At 42.6% G+C, this 24,190-nt stretch overlaps 1 protein-coding gene across 1 annotated transcript in view; it reads right to left on the bottom strand.

The window, feature by feature from the left end:
• LRIG2 (leucine rich repeats and immunoglobulin like domains 2) overlaps positions 1-24,190 on the bottom strand; it is a gene marked incomplete in the record, with an annotated part of 726,335 nt that overhangs the window by 616,516 nt on the left and 85,629 nt on the right. Inside the window, 1 exon segment of the mRNA XM_044076985.1 lies at positions 23,186-23,260. Coding sequence (XP_043932920.1) covers positions 23,186-23,260 — 75 coding nt within the window.

Raw genomic sequence — 24,190 nt, 5'->3', positions numbered from 1 at the left:
CTATAAGGTAACACTTTAACCATTATGCCAACTTCCCACCACCTAGACTACTACTAGGCTAACTGCACTAGTGAACCATTTTAAGCCTAGCCAGTTATCTCATTTCAGAATCAAACCCTACACCTTGCGTTTGTAAGGCAAGCGCCTTAACCATTATGCCAAACCTAAACCTAAAGGTTGCCTGTGTCTGTAGGTGCCAAACCAGGGATGAATGTCCTATTCCCCATCTAACTGTCCAAATTGCTCATGAACTGGGTTAGGATGGAACTCTGCTTCACATGGATGGGGAGCCTCTGGGTAAATACCTGTCTCTCCAGCAGGTCCTATTTATATCACAGACAAAATAAGTTTTTAGAATAGTTAATTCTAGTGCTATTATTTTTGCAGATAAGCAGGTCCAGGATTGTTGAAACTGTAGTACTGCATTAGAGGGGTTCCATCCTTTCGATGAGACATGAAAGTCCCATCTGCTTGAGTTGGTGGTAGCTCAAGTGGATGGAAAAGATCATACAGTTAAAACATAAAGGCAAGTTCCCCAATACCCTAAGCTAAATTTCTCCCAGTAGTATAAAGTACCACCTCGGGCCATCCCTGAAAAGAGGTCACTAGCCTTGTTGGACTAACCAAGTCCATAAATGACAACTAAAATAAAATAAACATATGTACTTCTGGCCATCAAATAGCAGTTTATTCTGTCTTGGCAAGATCCATAAAGTGTCCAAGTGTAATTGTACTGCTTTTTTAAACACAATACCCACCTCTGAAGGTTATATAAAGTACAGTTTTGTACCTACCATAAATGTAGATGTTCGAGTGCTCATACAGCTGCAGTCATTACAGATGGGTTATCCTGCCTTCAGGCGGGTCCTCGGTCGGCCGAATTCCAAAGTCTAGGTCCGGCGTCGGTTGTCGTCACTTCTTCCCTGACGTCAGTGCAGCAGGGGTATAAGAGAGGTAGCCGACACCATTTTCTTCAGTTTTTCTTGTCCCAGATGTCAGGTGCCCCCAGAAGGAAGGCAAAACATAATATTATGCAAACATGCAATGTAGATAAATCAAAAAACAGTAGTTGCAAGCAAATACACCATAAAAGAATACCCCAAAAAGGTTGTATGATAAAGGTGTTTGTCATAAGGCCTGTCCTAAGAGGGGATGGAGGGAGAGTAACCTGGACTGCAGCTGTACGAGCACTCGAACATCTACATTTATGGTAGGTACAAAACTGTACTATGTTCATCATGCATACAGCTGCAGTCATTACAGATGGGTAGAATCCCAAAGCTAAGTAAGGGTGGTAGGTACTAAGTGGAACTAGGAGGGGCTAGTATGCCCTGCAGGACTGCTGTGGCAAAGCCCGCTCTAGATTTAGAGTATAGTGGAAGGTGGTAATGCTTGGAGAAAGTGTGCACTGAACTCCAAGTAGCTGCTTCCAAAATGTCCTTGGTAGGGACCCACCTGAAGAAAGCTGCAGAGGTAGCTGTAGCCCTGGTGGAGTGAGATCTGATGTATACAGGCACAGATTTTCCATGAAATGAATAACAAAAGCGTATGCAGTGGGCTATCCATTTTGAAATTGTCTGTTTGGAAATTGCCTTTCCTTGAGCACCTGTAGCATAGGACACAAAGAGCTGGTCAGATTTCCTGAAGGACTTTGTTCTGTCCAAGTAATAACAAAGTTGTCTGTGAATGTCCATGGAATGTAGTAGTATCTCTCCTTTGTCCTGTGGATTTGGATAAAAGGTAGGTAAATGAATAGTCTGATTCAAAGCTACACTGGATACAACCTTTGGCATAAAGGTAGGGTTGGTTCGTAAGGAAACTCTGTCCTGATGGAAGATAATGAATGGTTGCACAGCCATGAGGGCCTGTAGCTCCGAAACCCTGCATGCTGAGGTAATAGCCAGAAGGAAGGCTGTATTCCACGATAAGTATTGTAGCTCTGTTGAAGAAGCCGGTTCAAAGGGAGGCAGGGTCAGCTTTTCCAATACGAAGTTGAGGTTCCAATCTGGGACTGGTGGTTTCTGTGGGGGTTTTATATTTTTTGCCCCTCTGAGGAACTGCCTTAATAGAGGATGTGAGAATAAAGGAGGATCTGTATTGTATTGTGCAGAAATGGCTGAAGCGTGGATCTTGGAGGAGAAGGAAAGGCCACTGTTTAACATCTCAGCTAGGTACTGTAAAATTTGAGGTATATTTATTACCCAAGGATTCTGGCCCTTTTCTCGATTCCAGGAACAAAATAGTTTCCATTTGGCGGAGTAGGTTTTTCTAGTAGAGGGTCTTCTGGCCTCCAAGATGACATCCTGCACCTCCTTGGAGAGGAGAGTCTGTTGGGAAATTAAGGTATTCTCCATGCAGCTAGATTTAAGGTTTTGAGCTGGCTGTGAAGGGCTTTGTAGTTGTGCTGGGACAACAGAAGAGGAACAAGAGGTAGGATCCATGGTGGTGAGTGTGACAGGCTCTTTAGGAGAGGATACCAGTGCTGTCGTGGCCAGTCTGGAGCAATGAGAATCATTTGTGGCCTCTCTGCTCTGGCTTTTAATAGAACTTTGGTCAATAGAGGAAGAGGTGGGAAGGCATAGACTGTCAATATTGTCCAATTGAAGGAGAGTGCGTCCACTTTCCAGGCCTGTGGATGATAGGTCCTTGAACAGAATTTTTTCAACTGGTAATTTCTGTGGGTAGCAAATAGAGCTATGTCTGGCTGTCCCCATGCCTGAGTCATCTTTGAGAAGACTTGAGGATGCAACTTCCATTCGTGTGGGTCTGTCATGTTTCTGCTTAAGTTGTTTGCCAGTGTGTTTTCCTTCCCTGGCAGGAATTGCGCCGGTACTTGAATTTGTAATTCCAGAGCTGAGTTCCACAGGGTCATGGCTTGCCTGCACAGGGGGTATGAATGAGTTCCCCCGGTTTGTTTATGTACCACATGACTGTGGTGTTGTCTGTCCTTATCAATAGCTGGCCTGGTTGCAGTAGGTCCTTGAAGGTCATAAGGGCATTTTGCACGGCTAGCATCTCCTTTTGGTTGATGTGTAGGTGCTTCTCTTTTTGGGACCATCTTCCCTGAATGCACTGATCTGCCATGTGTGCTCCCCAGGCGTAGTCTGAGGCGTCCGTTGTGATGACTTGAATTGCTTGAGGTAAACAGAAAGGGAGGCCTGTGTTTCTTTGGCATGCTTGAGCCCACCACAAAAATTCCTTTTGAAGGCATGGAAGGAGTGGTATAATTGTTTATAATTGGCACGATGAACATCTGAATAGCCTTCTTAGAAGGTGTAAACCTTGATTTTAGGACAAGAGATATCTGTCCATTTCACTAAGGGCAAGTTATGTTCTTGGAGGAATGAAAAAGGCACTTCAAGCTTCAACGTAAAATGAAAAAGTTAGCTGCTGGAGTTTCAGCAGGTAGAGAATGTTTGAAGCCTGAGTTCCTGCCCACTCTGTTAAGAGCCTATGGGTATCTGTTCCAGAAAGACACAGGCTTTTCAGCCCCCAGCTCCAACATCTACTCCTCCTTTCATAACCCCCAACTGCTACTGCTCTTTTGGAAGAAAAATGCAGGCTATTAACATGTCAGTCATAGCAGGTCCTGACAGAATCATCTGATGTATCAGAGCCAGATTACTAAATCCTAGGCATTTGCAAGGGTCCAGATTAAGGCACCTACTCTCAGAGACTGCTTTCCTCTGTTGGGTGTTCTTAACAGTTTTGTGTTCTTCTTGCAGTAGCCTTGCCTATCAGCCTTCAGAGCACTTTGTCTCACCAACACCTGTCTCCACCTTGCTTTTATTTCTCAGCATTTTGGCAAGGAATATATGGTGAAGTGGGGACAAGTGCACATCTCCCCACCTTTGCCAGGAGCACCACCTTATTCCAATGGCTCCGGACCCATCCAAGGGAGATACATCCGTCGGTCCAAGGTCCAATACCTTGAGTATCTTGCGGCATGCCGGACTCCACATGGGTGTCGGTAGAGGCCTGCGACTCGAAGGTAGTGGTATCAGGGGCTGCGAAAGCGCCTCACTGAGTACTGGCGAACCGGCGACTGGCTTAGGAGAAGCTTCGTCATCTGTTTTGGATTTAGACTGTATTTCTCTGTCCTTCTCTTTGCGTTTTTTATGCTATCCGATGACATTTCTGGGTAGTTAAATCTGTTTCCAAAATACTTTGATTTAAAAATATACCGACGCTTAATAGTGCATTGGTTAAATCTAGCACAAAACTGACAGCCAGGCACATTGTGATCAGGACCTAGGCAAGGAATACAGTACAAATGGAAATCCTTATGAGGTATTTGCTTCCCACAAGTAATACAATTATTAACTTTTTCTGACATCGGTAAAAAGCAAGAAAAAAGATTCCCCAACGGGGTATTTAACTTTATTGAAGACTTTGGTTCTGAAACTCAAAAGCGAATATTTCAGTAGTCGGCTGACCGGCACTTGCGAAATGCTTCTGCTTCGGGCACCGCACGGCAAGAAAGACTAAAGAAAATGGCGTCGGCTGCATGTTTTATACCCCTGACGACCTGACGTCATGGAAGAGGAGACAGCAACTGACGCAGGACCCAAGACTGGAATTCAGGCCGACTGAGGGCAACCTGCCAGCAGATTACCCAAATGTAATGACTGCAACAGTGAAACACGAAGAACATCATGCAAACGAGCAGGCTTGGGATAAGTATACCTTAAAAGCTAAATGTTCCATTTATTTCCATTTGATGTTAAAATCCTTTTGCAGTAGCTTCTAGCTACATAGGTCCCACTGCCTTGTGCCCTGGCCAGCTTTTCAAAGCTTAAGGGCACCTTGAACATGCTTCAATGGTCAGGAGCTCAAGAGAAGCGCCACATAAAGACAGCTGGAGCACAAATTACCTCAGAGCATTTTTTTCCTATGATGGGAGACAAAAGCCCTGAAAGAGCAATACTAAGAAATAATTCAGCAGGAAACTATACACAAAAGGGTGCAGACATTCACACCTAGCAACACAAAAGGCAAACAGCCAAAATAAGAGGGACAGAGGGATGGTAGGCTACTTCAACAGTGATCTAATAGAACATCTACTGTTATAGCAACTTTACTTACACAACTGTACTACATTCAACATATAGATCATTGTTGCTTAGCCAAGGCTATACGGGTAGACTATCACAGCCTGGAAAACTGAAATGGGAGGAGGCCAATAAACTATGGCTCCAGGAGCCTCTGGAGAATGGTCTTAGAAAAACACACCTGTTCTGGACCTTTTAAAGGAATCTAGTTTGTAGTGCTTTGTAAAAGTATTTACAGAGGACCAAGTCACTGCCTCTAGAATACTTCTAAAGGCCACCCCTTTACTAGAATGCCACAGAAAGCAGCCAATGCCCACATTGGTCCTAACCCTGCCTAGTAGTGGTTTGTTATGTAGAGTATAACAAAAGGCAATAGCATAAGAGAAACCATCAGGAAATAGTCTTCCCTTCACAGGAGACAAACAGCTGATCAGCTTTCCTGAAGGCTTAAGTCTTGCCTAGGTAGCTGCCTGTGCACATCTTGACTGAAGAATCTTTTCTGCCTTATTCTTTGGGTTCTGGAAAGAAGACAGGAAGATGAATTGTCTGACATAAACAGAGACCACTTTAGGCATAAGAGGAGGGTTAGTTCTCAAAGAAACCCTGTCCTTGTAAAAATTAAGCAAGTCTGACTCAGCATCAGTGCTTGCAACACATATCCTGCTAGCAGATGTCAGAGCATCACATAAAAACAATCTACCATGTTAAAAACCTCAGTTTGGCTAGATAAGCTGGTTCAAATGGGGAAACGGTAAGCTTTTCACGCAAAGTTTAGATCCCAAGGAGAAGCTACCAGTTTCCTATGTGTATGGATATGCAACAACCCTTTCAAAAAAAGTTTAACTTTATTATGTTCAGAAGGGGGGGGTCAAAAGACAGAAATACTGGACAAATGCACCTTGACAGAAGAATAAGACAGGCCAGTATCTCAAACAAATAATCAAGAACCAGAGACAGCCTAGCCTGAAGAGGGTCCTATTGCCTGCTCTGGCACCAACTAAACATCTTTTCCACTTACACAATTTTGTAGAAGCAGTTTTGTTTTTGCCTCCTTACTACCGGATACATGTTCTCTGAAAAAAGATAGAGGGTATCACAATTCTACGATCCATATAGTAAAAGTTGAAGAGCTTTCAAACTGGGTTGCATCATAACAGCCCCTTTCTTGAGTGAATAAACCCAGCATGCGGGGAAGTCTATGGCAATCACCCTTGGCCAGAATGAAAAAAAAATGGAGAACCACTGTTGCTCTGACCGAAAGGGAGTCAACACAATTTTTTTGAAGAGTCCTTCTGAATCTTCACAAGAACCCTGAATATTAGTGGAAAGGAATACAGGAGCTTTCACATTCAAAGGAATGAGAAATCATCCATTTTCCAGGCCTGTCTGCAAAGAGCCCTGGAAAAGAATTGCCTCTTTTCAAAACAGATAACTAAATACAACACATCTAACTTCGGTATTTCCCAGAGTTGGATCAGTTCTCAGAAGAACCCATCCATTTGTGGAGGTCTCCCCTAGACCTGCTGAGCCACTCAATTTCTGCTCTACAGAATGCATGAATTATGAAGAGTCAAAAAGAGACGAGTTTCCCAAGGTACCATACCAAGACTATAAAAAGAGGGCAAGATCTGGTACCCCCATGTCTATGTACCACAGCACAGTGGTGTTATCTGTGTAAACTTGCAGATGTTCTTGGAACTAGAAACTATTTACGTTTTTTTGAGGCACTGATCAATGTATGTGCTGTCCATCTGTCTTGAGAATGCCACAAACTTCTCCTTCTTTGCAAATCTCAGCATTAGGATCTGAAAAGACAAAGGGCGTAGAAACTGAATCCAGATTGATCCGAGGTACCACTGTATTTTCCTTGTGTGGAGTCTGGCTAGGGAAAGCATGAGAATCATTGATGCGACGTGCCCACAAATCCTGAGAAATTCCCTAGTAGAAACATGGTTTTGAATGGAGAAACTTTTGAAAAACTGCTGAAGCACCTCTACTTTGTGTAAAAAAACAAAGGTTCTTCCCAGGGCAGAATCAGCTGTCCCAGGAATACAATTCTCTGAAAAGGGATAAGAAAAAACTTCTGACAGTTGATATGAAAACCTAGACTAACCCTTGGGACAGTGGAAAGTAGAAAGGATAAGACAGAGATTTGTTAATGCGATCTAGACACAGAAAATCTTAATAATTAATGCATGAACTGTTCATCAATGGGAATGTAATAATAGGCATCTTTTAAAATCTAGCTTTACCGTGAAAGCTACAGAAGGATAACTTTTTGAACTTAGGAATCTTTTTCCACAAAAGATTTAGAAAGGAAAGATACAGTGCAGCCCTCCAGGATCCTTCCCTTTTGGTAGTAGAAAAATCCCCTTTGCCAGCACCTGAGACTCGATTCACTAGACAAGAAGGAATCTCTTGGAAAGGAGGGGGACTTCCCATTACCAAAGTGAACTCTTGCTGGATTAACTTTAAAACCCATCTGTCTGATATTATCGGACGCCAAAAAAGATGTGAAACCTCAGAGCTTGATTGGTTGACAGACTGGGAAGCGGGAAAACTACCTGAGCAGGTTAACAGTCAGGCTGACTGAGGGGACGGTCCTAGACCTTTTGAGACTTTTTCTTTCTTTTTGGTCCCACCTTGCTATTGCTTTTTTAAAAGAATACTGTTAAAACAGCTCCTTTCCTAACATAACTAATGCTTTCCCAACCAAGGGAATGGGGTTAGCAGCAGCAGTACACTTTCATAAGAATGAACTCAACAACTGATGTATTAGTAGGGATGTCCCAAGATATACACCATTTCCATAGCCCAATGGTTAAACCGTTTAATCCAATTTAAAAAAAAAAGCAACACCAAGTTAAGCACTTTCAGCCTCTTGCATATTAGGAATTTATCAGAACGATGGGTTTTAACCATTAAGATAATAAATGCACAATTTTGAACAATCACAAGTAAGGAAATGACCTATAGTACTAAAACATCAATGAAGTTAATTAGGATGCTTAGATTCTTATTTGAAGTTTTAGCACACAAATTTGCATGTTTAAAAAAAAAATTAAAAAAAAAATCACTGTTAAAATACATAAACCCAGTAAACAAGGAAAGTATTCAAGTCCTGCACCCTAAAAAAAGAAAAACATTTTTTATCCTTTCACATGTTGAAAACACTAACTCAATTCCCTTATTTCACTACTTACTACACATTTTCTTCAGTTTTATCTTGCCCCAGATGTCAGGTGCCTCTAAATAGGTAGGCAATTCCAATTGCTAATAAAACATACATAAGAAAAGCAAAAAGCAAACTTACAGCTACAAGCAAATACTCCCCATAGGTAGTAAGGGTAGAGGACATAGGTACGTACCAGCCAGTAAGAGGGGAAGGAGGGAGGGTAACCTGGACTGCAGCAGTGTATACACTCGAACATCTACATTTATGGTAGGTACAAAACTGTACTATGTTCAACATGTTACACTGCTGCAGTCATTACACTTGGGTAGAATCCCAAAGCTGAGGTAGGGTGGCTGGTTCTAAGGCATTAGGGGTGGCTATAAGGCCCTGCAGCACTGCAGTGGTGAAGCCAGCTCTGGATTTAGAGTACAGAGGCAGATGGTAATTGCTTGGTGAAGGTATGTACAGAACTCCAAGTTGCTGCTTCCAAAATATCCTTGGTAGGTACTCCCCTGAGGTAGGCAGCTGAAGTGGCTGTTGCCCTGGTGGAGTGAGATCTAATACTGCTAGGTACAGGTTTTCCATGGTATGTGTAGCAGAAACGTATACAATGTCCTATCCATTTTGAGATAGTCTGTTTTGAAATGGCTTTTCCCTGTGCTCCTGCAGCATATGCTACCAATAATTGCTCAGATTTTCTGAAAGCTTTGGTTTTGTCCAAGTAGAAGCGTAACTGCCTATGAATGTCCAAAAAGTGCAGTAGTCTCTCCCCTTTATTCTGTGGTTTAGGATAAAAAGTTGGCAGGTGAATAGTTTGGTTTAGAGCCACACTGGATACCACCTTTGGCATAAACATAGGATTAGTTCTTAAAGACACCCTGTCCTGGTGGAAAATGAGGAAAGGTTCCACTGCCATTAGTGCCTGTAATTCTGAAACTCTTCGTGCTGATGTTATTGCCAGGAGCACAGCAGTTTTCCAAGAGATATATTTTAATACTGCTGTGTCAGCTGGCTCAAAAGGAGGTAAAGTTAGTTTTTTTCCAAAACAAAGTTGAGGTCCCAAGTTGGAGTAGGTGCTCTACGGGGCGGTCTTATGTTTTTAGCCCCTCTGAGGTACTGTTTTAACAGAGGATTAGAGAAAATTGGTGGATCCGTGTTGTAATGAGCAGCGATGGCAGAGGCATGGATCTTGATGGATGAGAAGGAGAGGCCTTTGTCCAGCATCTCAGTTAAGTATTGTAGTATCGGAGGAATGTTTGGGACAAGAGGGTCAAGACTGTGAGCTTGGTTCCAGGCACAGAATCTCTTTCATTTATCCGAATAGGCTTTCCTGGTACTAGGCCTTCTGGCCTCCAGAATGACATCCATAACAGTCCTGGAGAGAGGCATTGCTTGCTTGACTAAGGAATCTTCCATGCAGCTAGGTTTAAGGTCTTTAGCTGGCTGTGTAGTATTTGATTGTTGTGCTGAGTCAGCAGATGTGGGATTTGAGGCAAAATCCAGGGTGGTTCTTGTGCTAAGTTCCTTAAGATTGGGTACCAGTGCTGGCGTGGCCAGTCTGGTGCAATCAGGATCATCTTTGGCTCTTCTTGCCTGGCTTTTATGAGTACCTTTGGCAGGAGAGGTAGTGGTGGGAAAGCGTATACTTGTAGGTTCTCCCAGCTGAATGAGAGGGCATCCACTTTCCATGCTTGTGGATGGTAAAGTACAGTTTTGTACCTACCATAAATCAGATACCAGTTGGGGTACTGCCACGCATGTCCCCTTGATCCTGGGCAGAGTCGCAGTCCTTACTGTGGACAGAGCATCAGAAGGTGTGACAATAAAAGGGCGCATTATGCATAAAACATGGCGCAGGGGTAAAATATAAGTGACCGGCGTCACATACACATCTTTTCTTGCCGGAGGACTCAGGTATAAAAAAAAGACAATGTCACAAAACAACAAAAACAATACGGGTATATACAAAAACTTAACTAATAGGTTCAGTCTTCAAGCCAGGAGTAACCATACACAGTAGAGAATAATGGGAATTGGAAGGGGAGGAGGTTGTTGAAAACGTCCTTAATGGAATCCTCAAACATGCTGTACCTGGCTTATGTCAAAATCCTAGAATGCCAAATAGGAAGGGAGGGTCCTGCCAAAAAAAATAAAGTACAGGGCAAAAAGCAAGGCTTACAAAAAAACAAAGGACAGCACCCCTCAGCGCAAAGAAAACCCCAGCAAAACCTCCCTAATAGAGAAAGTGGATAATCCCAGCCGGAAATGCTTTCCCTATTATGGATATCAAAAAAAACTGCTTCAAAATACAATAGTGGTAGAACCCCCTTTGAGAAATGAGGGCCCCAGTAGCCCAACTCAAAGCAAAAGAAGGCCCAAAAAACAGAGATGAAAATCTCCTAGTGATAATTAAAATTTAAAAAAGAAATGCCTTGAAATCCACCTAAAATGCATGCCTTTTTTGCTTCCAAAGGGGCATAATGAAGAAAAAAAGCAAAGCAAATAGTTAAGCCACACTCCAAGTCCTGCTTAAGTAAAAAATGAAATTGCCTGTTAGTTGATACTAAATCCCTATGAAAAAATGAAAATAGGGCTCTTTAAAGGTCTATGGGAGGCCTGCAACTCAGACACCCTTCTTGAAGAACAAGCAGCCAACAAACAGCCTTTTCCATTCAAATGGCTTTAGATGATACCCTAACCAACTTGAGCTCAAATTTATGCAGGAGTAAGTTTAAGACAGCCTCAGTTTTCCCCTACAAGCCATTTTAAGTCTCCAACAATGAAGCAAATTTCCATGACCATCTTTAAGTCAACTGAAAAGCCTAGGATCAAGAAGATAATAAGGCTGAGTTGGAATCAAGGCAGGAGTGGAGAATCATTGGGGGTCTTATATTTTTTCTCTCTAGAGAGCTGCAGTACAAAGGATCAGAAATAATAGTGGAATGTCCTGAGAAAACTCCAAAGATTGCTGCACAACTCATCATGCTTCTTTCTTCCCAGACAAAAATCTCTTCCATCTTCAAATATTAAGTCTGAGCATTGAAAAACCATTTTAGGCTTCCAAATCTCCAAATCTACTGCTTCTGAAAAATACAAATGGAGTGATCAACTTACATCCTGCTTTGGCAGCCCACAGCTTGTCTTCTAGGATCTTGAACTTGTTGAGGTGTCACAGAAGGAAGGTAAGGATAAGAACATGTGTCAAATTCAGATCAATGAGAGCCAAGCTTGAAGAGGCCAGGAGACCCAGTATCAAAGATGCCAATCTGGCTGGGAGGGTGCTGCTGTGCTAACAGTGGTCGAAACCCATAGGCTTCTTTTTACCACTTTGAGTAGAGAGGGTACTGGTGTTAAAATCAAGGGCATACCTTCTCCAGCTCAGATGATTGAAGAAACCCTGTGAAGTAGCCAAGCCTGGCAGAGAATACTGGAAGGAGAAAGAAAGGGCATCTGGAGAACCCACTTCCCATAGAACTGGATGAGTCTTGTGGGATCCAGTGGCAGTGTTTGCCCTTGTGGGAGTGCAGCTGGTGTGATCTAGTGGCTGATCTGCCTGATCTTCTGTCAATACATGACTGTAATGAAGATCCAGAAAAGTGGCTGAACATGGCAGAGATCCAACATCAATCATTCCCAGTATATAGCATCACAGAAGTTCATTGCCTGAAGAGTGTGGGCCAAGCGAAGGTTAGTTCTCCCATAAAATCATTGCTTGCCTGCATAGAGGATAACTATAAATGTCTGAAATCCTTTATTGACGAGTTTTACACACGAAGTTGTGACTTGTATTTGTCTCAACACCTGCCCTGGAAGAAGTAGTGTCTTGTATCCACTTTCCATTTAGATGAGCTCTAACATCATGTTGCGAGGCATATGTCGGTAAAATCTGCTTGTAGCTCTGGCATTCACTTTTCCCACATCAAGAGCTCCTCTGAGATAGTAACAAGAGCGTATCCACAATAAAATAAGGCTTGACCCGACTGCCCTGAGGCAGACTTGTTTAGAAGGTATTCCTTAGGTGACATTGTGTAATCTCATTTTGAATTCTTCTGTTGCCAAGCAAGGTGAGATGCAGCATGGCAGGTGTATAGTCAGACATGTGTGATATACCCATATGATTAGAGACTAACTTCCTCATACACAGTTTGGCATTGGGAAAAACCACCATGATCCTAAAGGTTGAACTGACTGTCTTGCAGGACCCCAGCACATCCCTGTATCTGACTGATACGATCTGATGTGATAGTTGGTAGGTAAGTGATGTCCTCTTTTCTTTGTTGGGATAAGATTCACATGCAGTCCTACTGCTGTATCCATCGCCACAGAAGATATTAGAGATGTACTAGACTTTCTCTTTATAATAGTGCAGAATAGCAGTACCCTAGATAAAGATGCTATGCTATAGAAGAAGAGCAGATCTGAAGAAAGTACTCACTTACTTGGGATCTATCAGGAAGTCTAAATAAGGATAGATTTGCCTGAGTGGAGCCTGAAGTGAAGCTATCACTGGATGGAGACAGAGAAAGCCAAAGGTGAAATGCAGATAAAAGGGCAAAAATGCAACTGACTTGCATATGAGAAAATGCAGCTAACTTTGCCAGATAGGTAAGCTAAGGTAAGCAGGTAAGCAGCAGTAAGACTACCATGCAGTTATCCTTGAGATCCATCCAAGCTTCTTGAAGAGATAAATCCAAATAACTCTTGAATGTTGGAATGTCCAGAGAGTGTTGAGGATAGTGAGAAAAAAATCCTCTCCTAGTCTCTTTGGGTACTGGACTTTGGGAATAAGCCCTATACGAGAATAAAAGACTCTTGCTGAACTGCTGGCTTTTTGGCATTGGGAGGAAATGAAAGCTGCGCTTGAAGCCTCTTTTCTTTGTGGAGGAGCTTGGAGCATGCCTGTAACCCGAAACAATTTGTAAAAAAAAATCTCCCGGCGAAAATTAAATGAATTTTCAAGAAAAAAAGAACTGGCAGGTCGGCAGTCAGGGCTGCCCAGGCTGACCACTGACTGACTGTGGCAACTCCTCCTGGGTAGTCGAGAAGACCCTAGGCCCTGCCCCCACCCCAAGAAGTCCGCCCAGCCCTGCCTAGTCTTCTCCCCCACCCCTACCCCCTGCCTGCCTACCGTCTTCCCCTACCCCTGGGCGCTTAGCCGATAATAACAAACAGTTTGCATAGATTTAAATCTTTCCCTCCATTTTCTTTAAAACTGCTTTAACAGGTTAAATCTTTTGCTTTTGCAACTTTGTCAAGGAGCATCCAAAATCCTTGTTTTAACATAACAAACCATCCTGTTTTTGCAAAGGAGCATCCAAATTTAACATTCAACATGCTCAGCTGGCCCTCAACCAGAGAAAGCCTGCAGCAGGCCAAAAGAACCAGACAACTAACCCTCACCCACCTGGAGGAGGCCATCAACCAAATCCAGCAAACAATTAATGCTTGCCCCTTCCATAAACTATCCAATAAACCCAGCAGCAAATCCCATACCTTCATCTTCAATACACTGTAGAAATTAGATTTCCTTGTGAAAGGAAAATTTTGATATTTCAGCATGTATCATGGCTAATTCAATGCTCTCATGGCTAGAGTGGAAAAATACGTAAGGCCTTTCCCCCTTCTTCTACCTGAACAACCTTTTTTGTTGTCCAAGAACAGGATTTTTCGCAACCACAGGGGCCTTAGCACCTTCCAGCCCCTGAGACAGTTTCAACTTCCTTCCTTGAGACTTTTAAATAACCCAGACCTTATAGCACCAGGAGTACCTATCAGGTTGCACTTAGGCAGGATTCTGAGAAGGGCCTATCTTGGGGCCTCTTCCACATTCAGCAAAACATCTTCCACCAGGAGGTATAGTAAGGGCTGTGCTAAAAAGTAAAATCCCCTTCTCAGGTAATCCTGAGTTCTTCCTGCCCTCCCATTTAAAGTGCTGAAAATGATACAGAAGTGCTCTCAAAAAATGAAATCCTCAGGAGGAGAAGCAGAAGAATCATCCACATCATCGGAATCAGAATAAGGATACTCATCAGAAATCTCAAATGAAGACTCAGACCGTCCAACCCCCTGTCTCTTGTCAGGCAACTCCCTCTCCAAACTAGGCCTCTCTCTTCCTCTAACCATAGATATTCTATCTTCTGCCATCAGTAATCCTCCCATTTTAAGCACAATTTTCTCTTAGAAGAAGAGAGAAAGCTAGGTAGAAGAGAAGTGAAGGCTGAAGAAGCCTACCTCTAAAATAAGTTTGGCCTTTGGGAACAGAACTCTAACTACTGGGGAAGATAGAGACCTGAAGGGAAGAGAGGCCCCCAGAAGCCCCCTAGCCTGCCATCCTGTTGAGAGCCTTGAACCAGTAGGAGCCTCTGAGAAAAGTTTCTGCCTCTCCTCCCTTAGAAACCACTGAAAACGGCTCCAAGGACGAGACTTCCGGCGTCCCCAGGTTCATCAACCTACTGCCGTTCAGCTTCTTGAAGCCCTGTTGCTTCTCTCCGGGGCAGGGAGCCAGGCATCCGGCTGACACGTTATAGTGCACAGCACCCACTAACTAACTACCTATAATCTAACACTCTCTTGTTAAACCTAGCACAAGAGTGGCCTAGCACAAGAGTCGCAACCGGCCTCGTGCAAGGTATACACAATGTATGGTAATCCCTATGGAAATAATTTTTTCACAAAATTATACAGTCATTCCTTTTTCATCCGGTTAAACGCTGAGGCAAGAAAAAAAACCAAAAAATTTCCCCAAATGTTCCCCAGCACTCGATTCGGTCTGAAACTCGGGTTTGGGAAATTTTTCGGCGCAAACCTGCACTGAAACTGCTTCTGCGCTGGACCCGCAGCGGCCAAAAGACTGAGAAATGTAGCGGCGCGGTCATGCGCATTAGTACCCTGGCCCTACTGCGTCAGTCTAATAACACCCTGACGGGGCGATCAGCCTTACTCTCTGGTATTGGCGACGACTGGATGCGGACTATACCCAATAGTAAGGACTGCAGCAATGGAAGACGAAGAACATCTCCTTGTGCAGAATTTTTGTAGCTGGCAGTTTACTGGGGATGCAAACAGATCTATGTCTGGGCTCCACCACTTCTGTGTTATCATTCTGAATATTTGTAGATTCAATTCCCATTTGTGTGGATCCATGATGTTTCTGCTTAAGTCGTCTGCCAATGTGTTTTTCTCTCCTGGCAGGAATTGTGCTTGCAGATGAACTTGAAGGTTTATAGCTGTGTTCCACAAGGTCATAGCTTGTCTGCATAGGGGTAGGAGTGAGTGCCCCCTTGCTTGTTTATGCACCACATAACTGTGGTGTTGTCTGTCTTTAGCAGTAGTTGCCCTGGATGCAGCAGGTCCTTGAAAGCTGTAAGGGCATTTTGTACAGCTAGCATCTCTTTTTCATTGATGTGAAGATGCCTTTGTTCTGCAGGCCACGTGCCCTGAATACATTTGCCTGCCATGTGTGCTCCCCAGGCGTAATCCGATGCATCAGTTGTCAGTGTTTGCCTGGCTGTGGGTTGTGTAAAAGGCTGTCCCTTGTTGAGGTGACAAGCTTGAGCCCTCCACTGAAACTCCTGTTGAAGGCAAGGGATTAGTGGTATAACTGTTTCCAAACTTTGACAGTGTTGAGACCATACATTCTTTAGGTACCATTGTAGTTTCCTCATATGCAGTCTGGCATATGGAATTAGTAGTATGCAAGATGCCATGTAACCAAAGGCCTGCAGAATTTTTCTTGCAGGGAATTTGGTCTTTGTTGCCATCAATTGAAAGTACTGAGTCAATTGTCCATGCTTGTCTGGCGTGAGATAAGCCATCTGGGCCGTTGTGTTCAAGCTGGCACCCAGGAATATAATCTCTTGTGAGGGCACTAGTTTTGATTTCTTTTCGTTTACTGTGTACCCCAACAACTTAATAACTTTTTTACAAACGCCAGATGCTTTAGAAGAATGTCCTTGCTCTCTGCTTGAATCAGGCAGTCGTCCAGGTACGGATAAATTTGCATTCCTTTCTGTCTGCAAAATGCAATTACTGGTGCCAGGCACTTTGTGAAGACCCCGGGCACAGTAGATAAGCCAAAGGGCAGTGCAGAGAATTGGTAGTACATTGAACCAGCTATGAATCTGAGGTATCTTCTACAGTTTTGTCTGAAAGGGACATGCAGGTATGCCTCCTTGAGGTCCAAAGTCACGAGCCAAACTTTCTTGCCCAGCATGGGAAGAAGCTGCTGTAGTGTCAACATTTTGAATTTCGGAACATCCAGGTAAGTGTTTAGAGATGAAAGATCCAGAATGGGCCTCCAGGCTTTGTCCTTTCTGGGTACCAGAAAGAGTCTTAAATAAAATCCTTGTCCTTGCTCCTGTGATGGTACCTGTTGAATAGCTCTCATATCCATGAGTGCTGTAATTTGTTTTTGAACCTCTGCCCATTGATTTGGTGGCAGATTTGGCATTCCTTTTAACCTTGGCAGAGTGTGAAAGTGGAACCTGTAACCTTGAAATACAATGTTGAGAACCCATTTGTCTTTGGTGATCATTTGCCAGTTGTGGTAGAAGAGTGCCAGTTTTCCTCCCAAGGGGGCTGCCAAGAGGTATTTGTTTGGCAGCTGTAGTGGGAAGTCATTGGAGCTGTTTTTTTATATGATTGGGGCCTGTCTTCTCCTTCTTTCTGGCCTGATGCAACCCATTGTCGAGGCCTGTAAGGACCTTGTGCTTGACTTCTACCTCTTGGACATCTGTATCTTCCCCTTTGAGGTCTGTCTGTAATTGGAAAGGACCAATTCTAAGTTGGCCAGTTTCTGCCAAATCTAGGAGGCTGAACCTGTAAGAAATCCTTCACCGTTTGCATAGATTTTGCCTTATCCTCCATTTTCTTTAATACCTCTTCTGCCTTAACTCCAAATAACACATCCTGCTGCAAAGGTGCATCCAATAATTTTGCTTTAACATGATTTGGTAACGTATGTTCTTTTAACCAAGCATGTCTTCTAATGACAGAGCCTGTAACTGCTGCTCTGCAGGAGGCCTCTAGAGAATCAAAACCACATTGCAAAGTATGCTTTCCCACTTGTTCGGCTGCATGCAATAAATCCAGCATTTCTTTAAAATTAGGAGGTTCTGATTCTGGAAGCATTTTTTGTTTTAACTGAGACAGTAAAAATTGCTGATATTTTAGCATGTGAAACTGGCAATTTAAGGCTCTCAATGCTAAAGTTGCAGACGTATATACTTTCTTTCCCCATCTGTCTAATGCTCTGGAATCTCTGTCAGAGGGAACTGTATTCTTGGCTGATGAGGCCTTAACTCCTCCTTTGGGTCCCTGAAAAATAGTTTCAGGGTCAGCTACAGGGTTTTTATACAGAAATTTATGTGAGTCAGGGACTCTGTAGTATCTGTCAGGTTTAACAGGGGCTGGAGGTAAGGAATCAAGATTTAAGCTGAATTCAGTATACACATCATCCACAATCTCTAACACTGGTGGAATAGCAAGGGGTCTGTGTTGAGGTAATAAAGGGAAGTCTCTGAGCCTTTTCTTGGATTCTGAGTAATCCTGGCCTTCCCAGTGGAAATGCTCCCTCATGGTATGTAGGGTTTCCCCAAAGGAGTAGTCCTCAGGTGGTGAGGCTGACGGAATTGATTCCTCAGCATCAGAATCCTCATAAGGGGGTAAAGAGTATCCTAGGTCTGAGGATGAATCAGAAGAGATGGACACCTGGTCAGATGAGTCATAGTCTGCATCCTGTCTAGGCCTTTTATCAGGAGGGGGATGTGACCCCCTGATCAAAGTGATTAGGTCTTCGGCCATTTTGAGCATTTGTTTCTTAGGCATGGAGGCCTGGCCCTGGAAAATGCTGTATTTGTTTCTTTGATTTTAAAGGAGGCTTAGACTTAGCTGAGGGTTTAATGCTTAACTGAGTAGGTCTGAAGACACCCTCTGAAGCTATGGGTTGCTCAGCTACTCCAGATCCCTCTGAAAGGTTAGTCTCGGTAGGCTGAATAACTTGTCCGTCCGAAGGCCCAGCCATCTCCACTTGGGAGTCAGAGGCGGCCTGTGGCTCCACAGAAGTGGTCGTCAGGGGCTGCGAAGGTGCCTCGCTGAAAACCGGAGAACCGGCGACTGGCCTAGAAGAGGCTTCGTCGTCAGTTTTGGACCTCGGATGCCTATCCTTGTCTTGGCGCTTTTTGAGTATTCCGGTCGTCGGAAGTTCCGACGACATGGTATAATTGAATTTTCTACCAAAATAATGTCGGGCAAAATCAAACCTAGGTTTAAAAGTGCGCTTGTTAAACCTAGCACAAAACCGACAACCAGTGACGTCGTGGTCTGGGCCTAGGCATGGAATACAATAGGAATGGAAATCCTTAGGAGGTATTTGCTTCCCACAAGAAATACAGTTATTAACTTTTACTGACATCGGTCTGAGGCAAGAAAAAGTTTCCCCAACGGGGTACTTAGCTTTGTAGAAGACTTCGGTTCTGGATACGGAATGAAAATCTTAGGAGATGGTCGACCAGCACTTGTGAACTGCTTTTGCTTCGGGCACCGCGCGGCAAGAAAGACTGAAGAAAATGGCGTCGGCTGTATCTTATATACCCCTGTCGCACTGATGTCAGGGAGGAGGCGACAGCAACTGATGCCGGACCAAGACTTTGGAACTCAGGCCGACTGGGGAACTGCCTGACGGCAGGATAACCCAATTGTAATGACCGCAGCAGTGTAACACGATGAACATCGACCTATAGTACTAAAACATCAATGAAGTTAATTAGGATGCTTAGATTCTTATTTGAAATTTTAGCACATGAATTTGCATGTTTTAAAAAAATAAAAAAATCACAGTTAAAATACATTAAACCCAGTAAACAAGGAAAGTAATCAAATCCTGTACCCTAAAAAAGAAAAACATTTTTTATCCTTTCACATGTTGAAAACACTAACTCAATTCCCTTAATTCACTACTTACTACAACTTCAAACAAGAATCTAAACAACCTAATTAAATTAATGTCTTAATATCATAGGGCATTTTTTTTACATATGACTATTCAAAACAGTGTATTTATTAATCTTAATGGTTAAGGCACCATTGATCTGATGGAGTCCTAATGTGTAAGAGGACGAAAGTGCTGAACTTTGTTTTACCTTTTTCAAACTGGACCTTTTTTAAATTGGATTCTGAATTAGATTCAACAGTTTGTTAACCAGTGGGTACAGAAATGGCATTTTTCTTGTGGCGGCCATGCCAATAGCTCGATTGTTAGGTTCGTAGTTGTGTTTTCAGGGATTGCTCTTTGTTTTGTGGTTAAACTTTTAGAAGAAGCAGTTTTACATGAAGAAATCACAGCTGGGTCTGCTTTAGGATTAGAAAACAAATACTCCTGCATCTGTACTTCCTATGAGCAGGAGGTAGACCAGAAGCAGTAAGAAAACTCTCTAAAGCAGGCAACACAATAGGAGCAGCTGCAGATTTTGGCATCTCCAACTGCAACAAATCATAACACATTTTCTGTACTATAGGAATTTCATTCTACTCTCATTGAAAAAAAAAACTCTTATCTTAAATAGAGTCCCCCTGTAATGGCTGTATGTCTAACTGAAATCCAGGTTAGAGAAAGAATTCTTGTTTTGCTAGCATGAAAAAAAATAAAACAAAAAGCACTACTGAGCTCCTTAGCAAATCCCAGAAAATCTTTCCTGTCTATGGAAACAGAAACAGGTGACCAGAAAGTTCTCTCACTGCATTCACTTTTCTTCAGAATTTCCCAAAAAAGGCTCTCAGAAGGTATACTAATCCCAAATGCAGGATCCCTATCCCAAGAACCTTCACCTGCCAGTTCCCTTGAGACAAACAAAAGTGGGTTCTCCCCTTCCCATCAATGGCATCCATACAGCCACAGAAGGCATGGCTATCTCCTTGTCTTTGGGGGCTGCATCTGCCGCACCAAGAGGACTGGAGGAAAAAGATGGACTTTCTGAGGAACAACGAACAGCTAAAGCAAAGTCATCAGAGGCCGAGGCACAATAGGAGCCAACCTGACACTCAGACAACTTTCTTCTTCCAGACGGGGGAGGGTAAAACCAGAGTCAGATGGTTGCTCTATACGCAAGCCAAAAAAAAAAACTCAAGACAACAGAGCCTGGATGAGTCAGTATAAGGTAAGGTAGAGAATACGTGGTACAGAGCTAAGCCACTAACAGTCCCCCAGAGGCACAAGATCCTGTCCCTCACACACACATATTCAAAACCTAGATAAAATTTGAGTTAAAAAATAAAACCGTCCACACAATGCATTCACATAAGCATTTATACACAGCACTACCATAGAAATATGACAGTCCTAAAATAAAACATTTCTCAGCAGAACATCACACTTCAGATGGAAAAACACAGGTTTTCCCTCCTGGACATACAGTAGATATAAAAAGTGTACACACCCCTGTTAAAATGCCAATTTTTGTGATATAAAAAATGAGACCACAATAAATCATTTCAAAACTTTTCCCACATTTAATGTGATCTATAAGCTGTACAATTCAATTGAAAAACAAGAAAATCTGTTAGGGGAAAAAATATATAAAAAAAATTATAAAAAATAAAAAAAATTTACAATATGCTGGTTGCCCAAGTGTAAACACCCTTAAACTAATACTTTGTTGAAGCACCTTTTGATTTAATTACAGGATTCAGTCTTCCTGGGTACACAGCTGCCAATTAAAGAGCCTCTGATTAAACCCAAATAAAGTTCAGCTGTCCTAGTACAATTTTCCTGACATTTACTCAGTTGCCTGCTACAGCAAAAGCCATGGTTTACAGAAAGCTTACAAAATATCAAAGTGATCTCAGTGTTGAAAATATCAGTCAGGAGAAGGGTGCAACAAATTTTCCACAGCATTGGATACCATGGAACACAGTTTAGAGAGTCATCAAAAAGTGGAGAAAATATGGAACAGTGACGTTGCAAAGAACTGGACACCCCTCCAAAATTGATGAAAAGACAAGACGAAAACTGGTCAAGGAGGCTGCCAGGAGACCTACAGCAACACTGAAGGAGCTGTCGGAATTTCTGGAAAGTACTGGTTGTGTACTACATGTAACAACAATCTCCCATATTCTCCATTATGTCTCGACTATGGGGTAGGGTTGCAAGACGGAAGCCTTTTCTTACACAGAAAAACACCCAGGTCCGGCTAAACTTTGCAAAACAATAAATCAAGTCTCCCAAAAGCATGTGGGAAAATCTGGTCTAGTCTGATGAGACCAAGGTTGAACTTTTTGGCCACAGTTCCAAAAAGTACATTTGGCGCAAAAACAACACTTTGCATCACCAAAAGAACACCATCCCCATGGTGAAGCATGGTGGTGGCAGTATCATTCTTTGGGGTTGCTTTTCTTCAGCTAGAACAGGGGCTTTAGTCGAGGTGGAGGGAATTATGAACAGTTCCAAATACTAGTCACTTTGGGCCCAAAACCTTCAGGCATCTGCTAGAAAGATGAAGATGAAGAGGAATTTCACCTTTCAACATGACAATGACCCCAATCATACATTCAAATAAATAAAAGAATGGCTTCACCAGAGGAAAATTAAAGTTTTGGAATGGCCCAGACAGAGATCAGACCTAAATCCAATAGGAAATCTGTGGGATGGCCTGAAGAGGGCTGTGCACAAGAGATGCCCTTGCAATCTGACAGATTTGGAGGGCTTTTGCAAGGAAGAGTGGGCAAATATTGCCAAGACAAGATGTGTCATGCTGACAGACTCCTACCCAAAAAGATTGAATGCTATAATTAAATCAAAATGTGCTTCAACAAAGTATTAGTTTAAGGGCGTGCACACTTGTGCAACCAGCTTATTGTACATTTTTTTATATTTTTCCCCTAACAGATTTGTTTGTTTTTCAATTGAATTGTACAGGTTATAGGTCACATTAAAGGTGGGAAAAGTTTTGAAATAATTTATTGTGGTCTCATTTTTTTTTATATCACAAAAAACTGGCATTTTAACAGCGGTATGTACACTTTTTATATCCACTGTAAACACGTATCCACACACACACACGCACACAGTTTCCCCAACAGGGAATTCATCTGCCCAGCCTTGAAGGATCGCTAGAAGACCAACAATTCCACAGGGTCCACAAAAGGAGCACTCTTCTGTGTGTGTGTGTGGGGGGGGGGAGTTTGACAGAATGTGTGCTCTAACTACCTTTATATGGAGCTTATCTTGAGCTCCTGACAGGTAGAGTGAGTATGTGCTCTTTAACTCTGAAAAGCAGGCAAGTCATGAGGTAATATGACCCATATAGCCTTGGCTACTGCAACAGTGACCTACATGTTGAACATCAGTGGTCAGCACAACTCAAGACACCGAAGAAGCAGTATAAAAAGTACTCAATCTGCTGGAGCTATTAGGAAAGAACAGCATCATGCATGTACACACCACACACACACACACACACACACACACACACACACACACACACACACACACACACACACACACACACACACACACACACACACACCAAATGATTGCATGGTTATTGTCATTGAAAGAAGGGCTCCTGTCTCAACTATCAAAAACTGGGAGAGTGAAGCTAAAGAAGCGTTAAACCTGCATCAGTGACATGCAAATGCTATGACACTGATACACATGGATTACATATTACATGCATGTCAACATATTTAGTTCAGTTAAAGGGAAGAGTGAAACAATAGGGAGGAGCTGGAAGCAAAACACCCTCTTCTTCAGTGTATGTCCCTTTCTATCATGATCTGAAATGCAAATGTGTCGAAGTCTAAAAGGCCTGCCCACAACAACAACCCTCCCCAGGGAAATGCACAAAGCATGCAGGGTAGTATGACAGGAAGGGGAGATAGAAGGTTGGTGGCAGCTACGATGAAACCTACAAGCAAAGAGTGAGGAAAAAAAAAACAACTAGAGCTGTAAAATAATCTTACTTACAAGGAAAGTTGTGTAATGCCTGATGTAGCTTCGCCAAAGGATGGAATTGCTGTTAGTTCATTATAATTAATCTTCCTGAAAGAGAAAAACAATATGTGAATGTAAAATCTTTCGAAGAAAAGGTGGAGGGGCAACACAACACTACATGCAAATATGAGAACCACGAAATAGTGCATGCTCTGGCAAACAGTAGTAAACATTCTGTAGCTAGTCTTTTAATGAATGTGGCTTCTGAAAAAAAATCAGTCCAGTTTCCTTCACTGTAATATGCAAACATGCAAACAAAAAGACGAGCATGACTCCCATGAATTCACCAGCTGCTCCTTCACTTTGCCAGTATGTTTATTCAATTATTCCAGACACCTTGAATTCCTTTACAATTCCACCACACTACCAAATAATGCTATCTAGGGTGCCCCTATGTAACATTTACTGATAGTAGTCTTAAAATCTCCCCTTTTCAGTTACTTCCTGGGCTCTTATATTCCCCAGTATACTTCCACATCACTTCTAGGTCTCCAGTTACCTCACTAAAAGTAACATGCCCACAGGATACAGATTTCCATTCTCCTCTTTCCACAAACATATTTATTTCCAGTGATCTAAGAGTGTCCTTCATATTCCTTTTATCATTCTAAGTACTCGGTGCCAGTTATTCTACGTTCTCTTTACTGTTAAGTACACATTTTTGTCATTCTAACATCCCTCCAGAAGTGAAAACAATACTCATGAGAACACTTCACCAGCACTTTATATAAAATGGTAGATGACACCTGCATTTATACAGATAACACACCTCTGGCAATGTACCTCAATACTTTGCTGTTTACTACTGCCATATCATTATTTATTTATTTATTTATTTGCATTTGTTAACCGGGTTAGTCCAGCTGGGTAAGAATTACCCTTTTTCAGTGGAGACCCGAGGGGAAAAGCCCCAAACGGACATACAAATACATACGAATAGAGACAAATTTACAATATTACAGAGAAAAACAATATTAT

Source organism: Protopterus annectens, chromosome 7.part0, assembly GCF_019279795.1.
Source record: "Protopterus annectens isolate FY-2018-M chromosome 7.part0, PAN1.0, whole genome shotgun sequence".
NCBI lineage: Eukaryota > Metazoa > Chordata > Ceratodontiformes > Protopteridae > Protopterus > Protopterus annectens.
The sequence above is the reverse complement of the archived record's forward strand: the minus strand, read 5'-3'. Positions and strand labels throughout refer to the sequence as shown.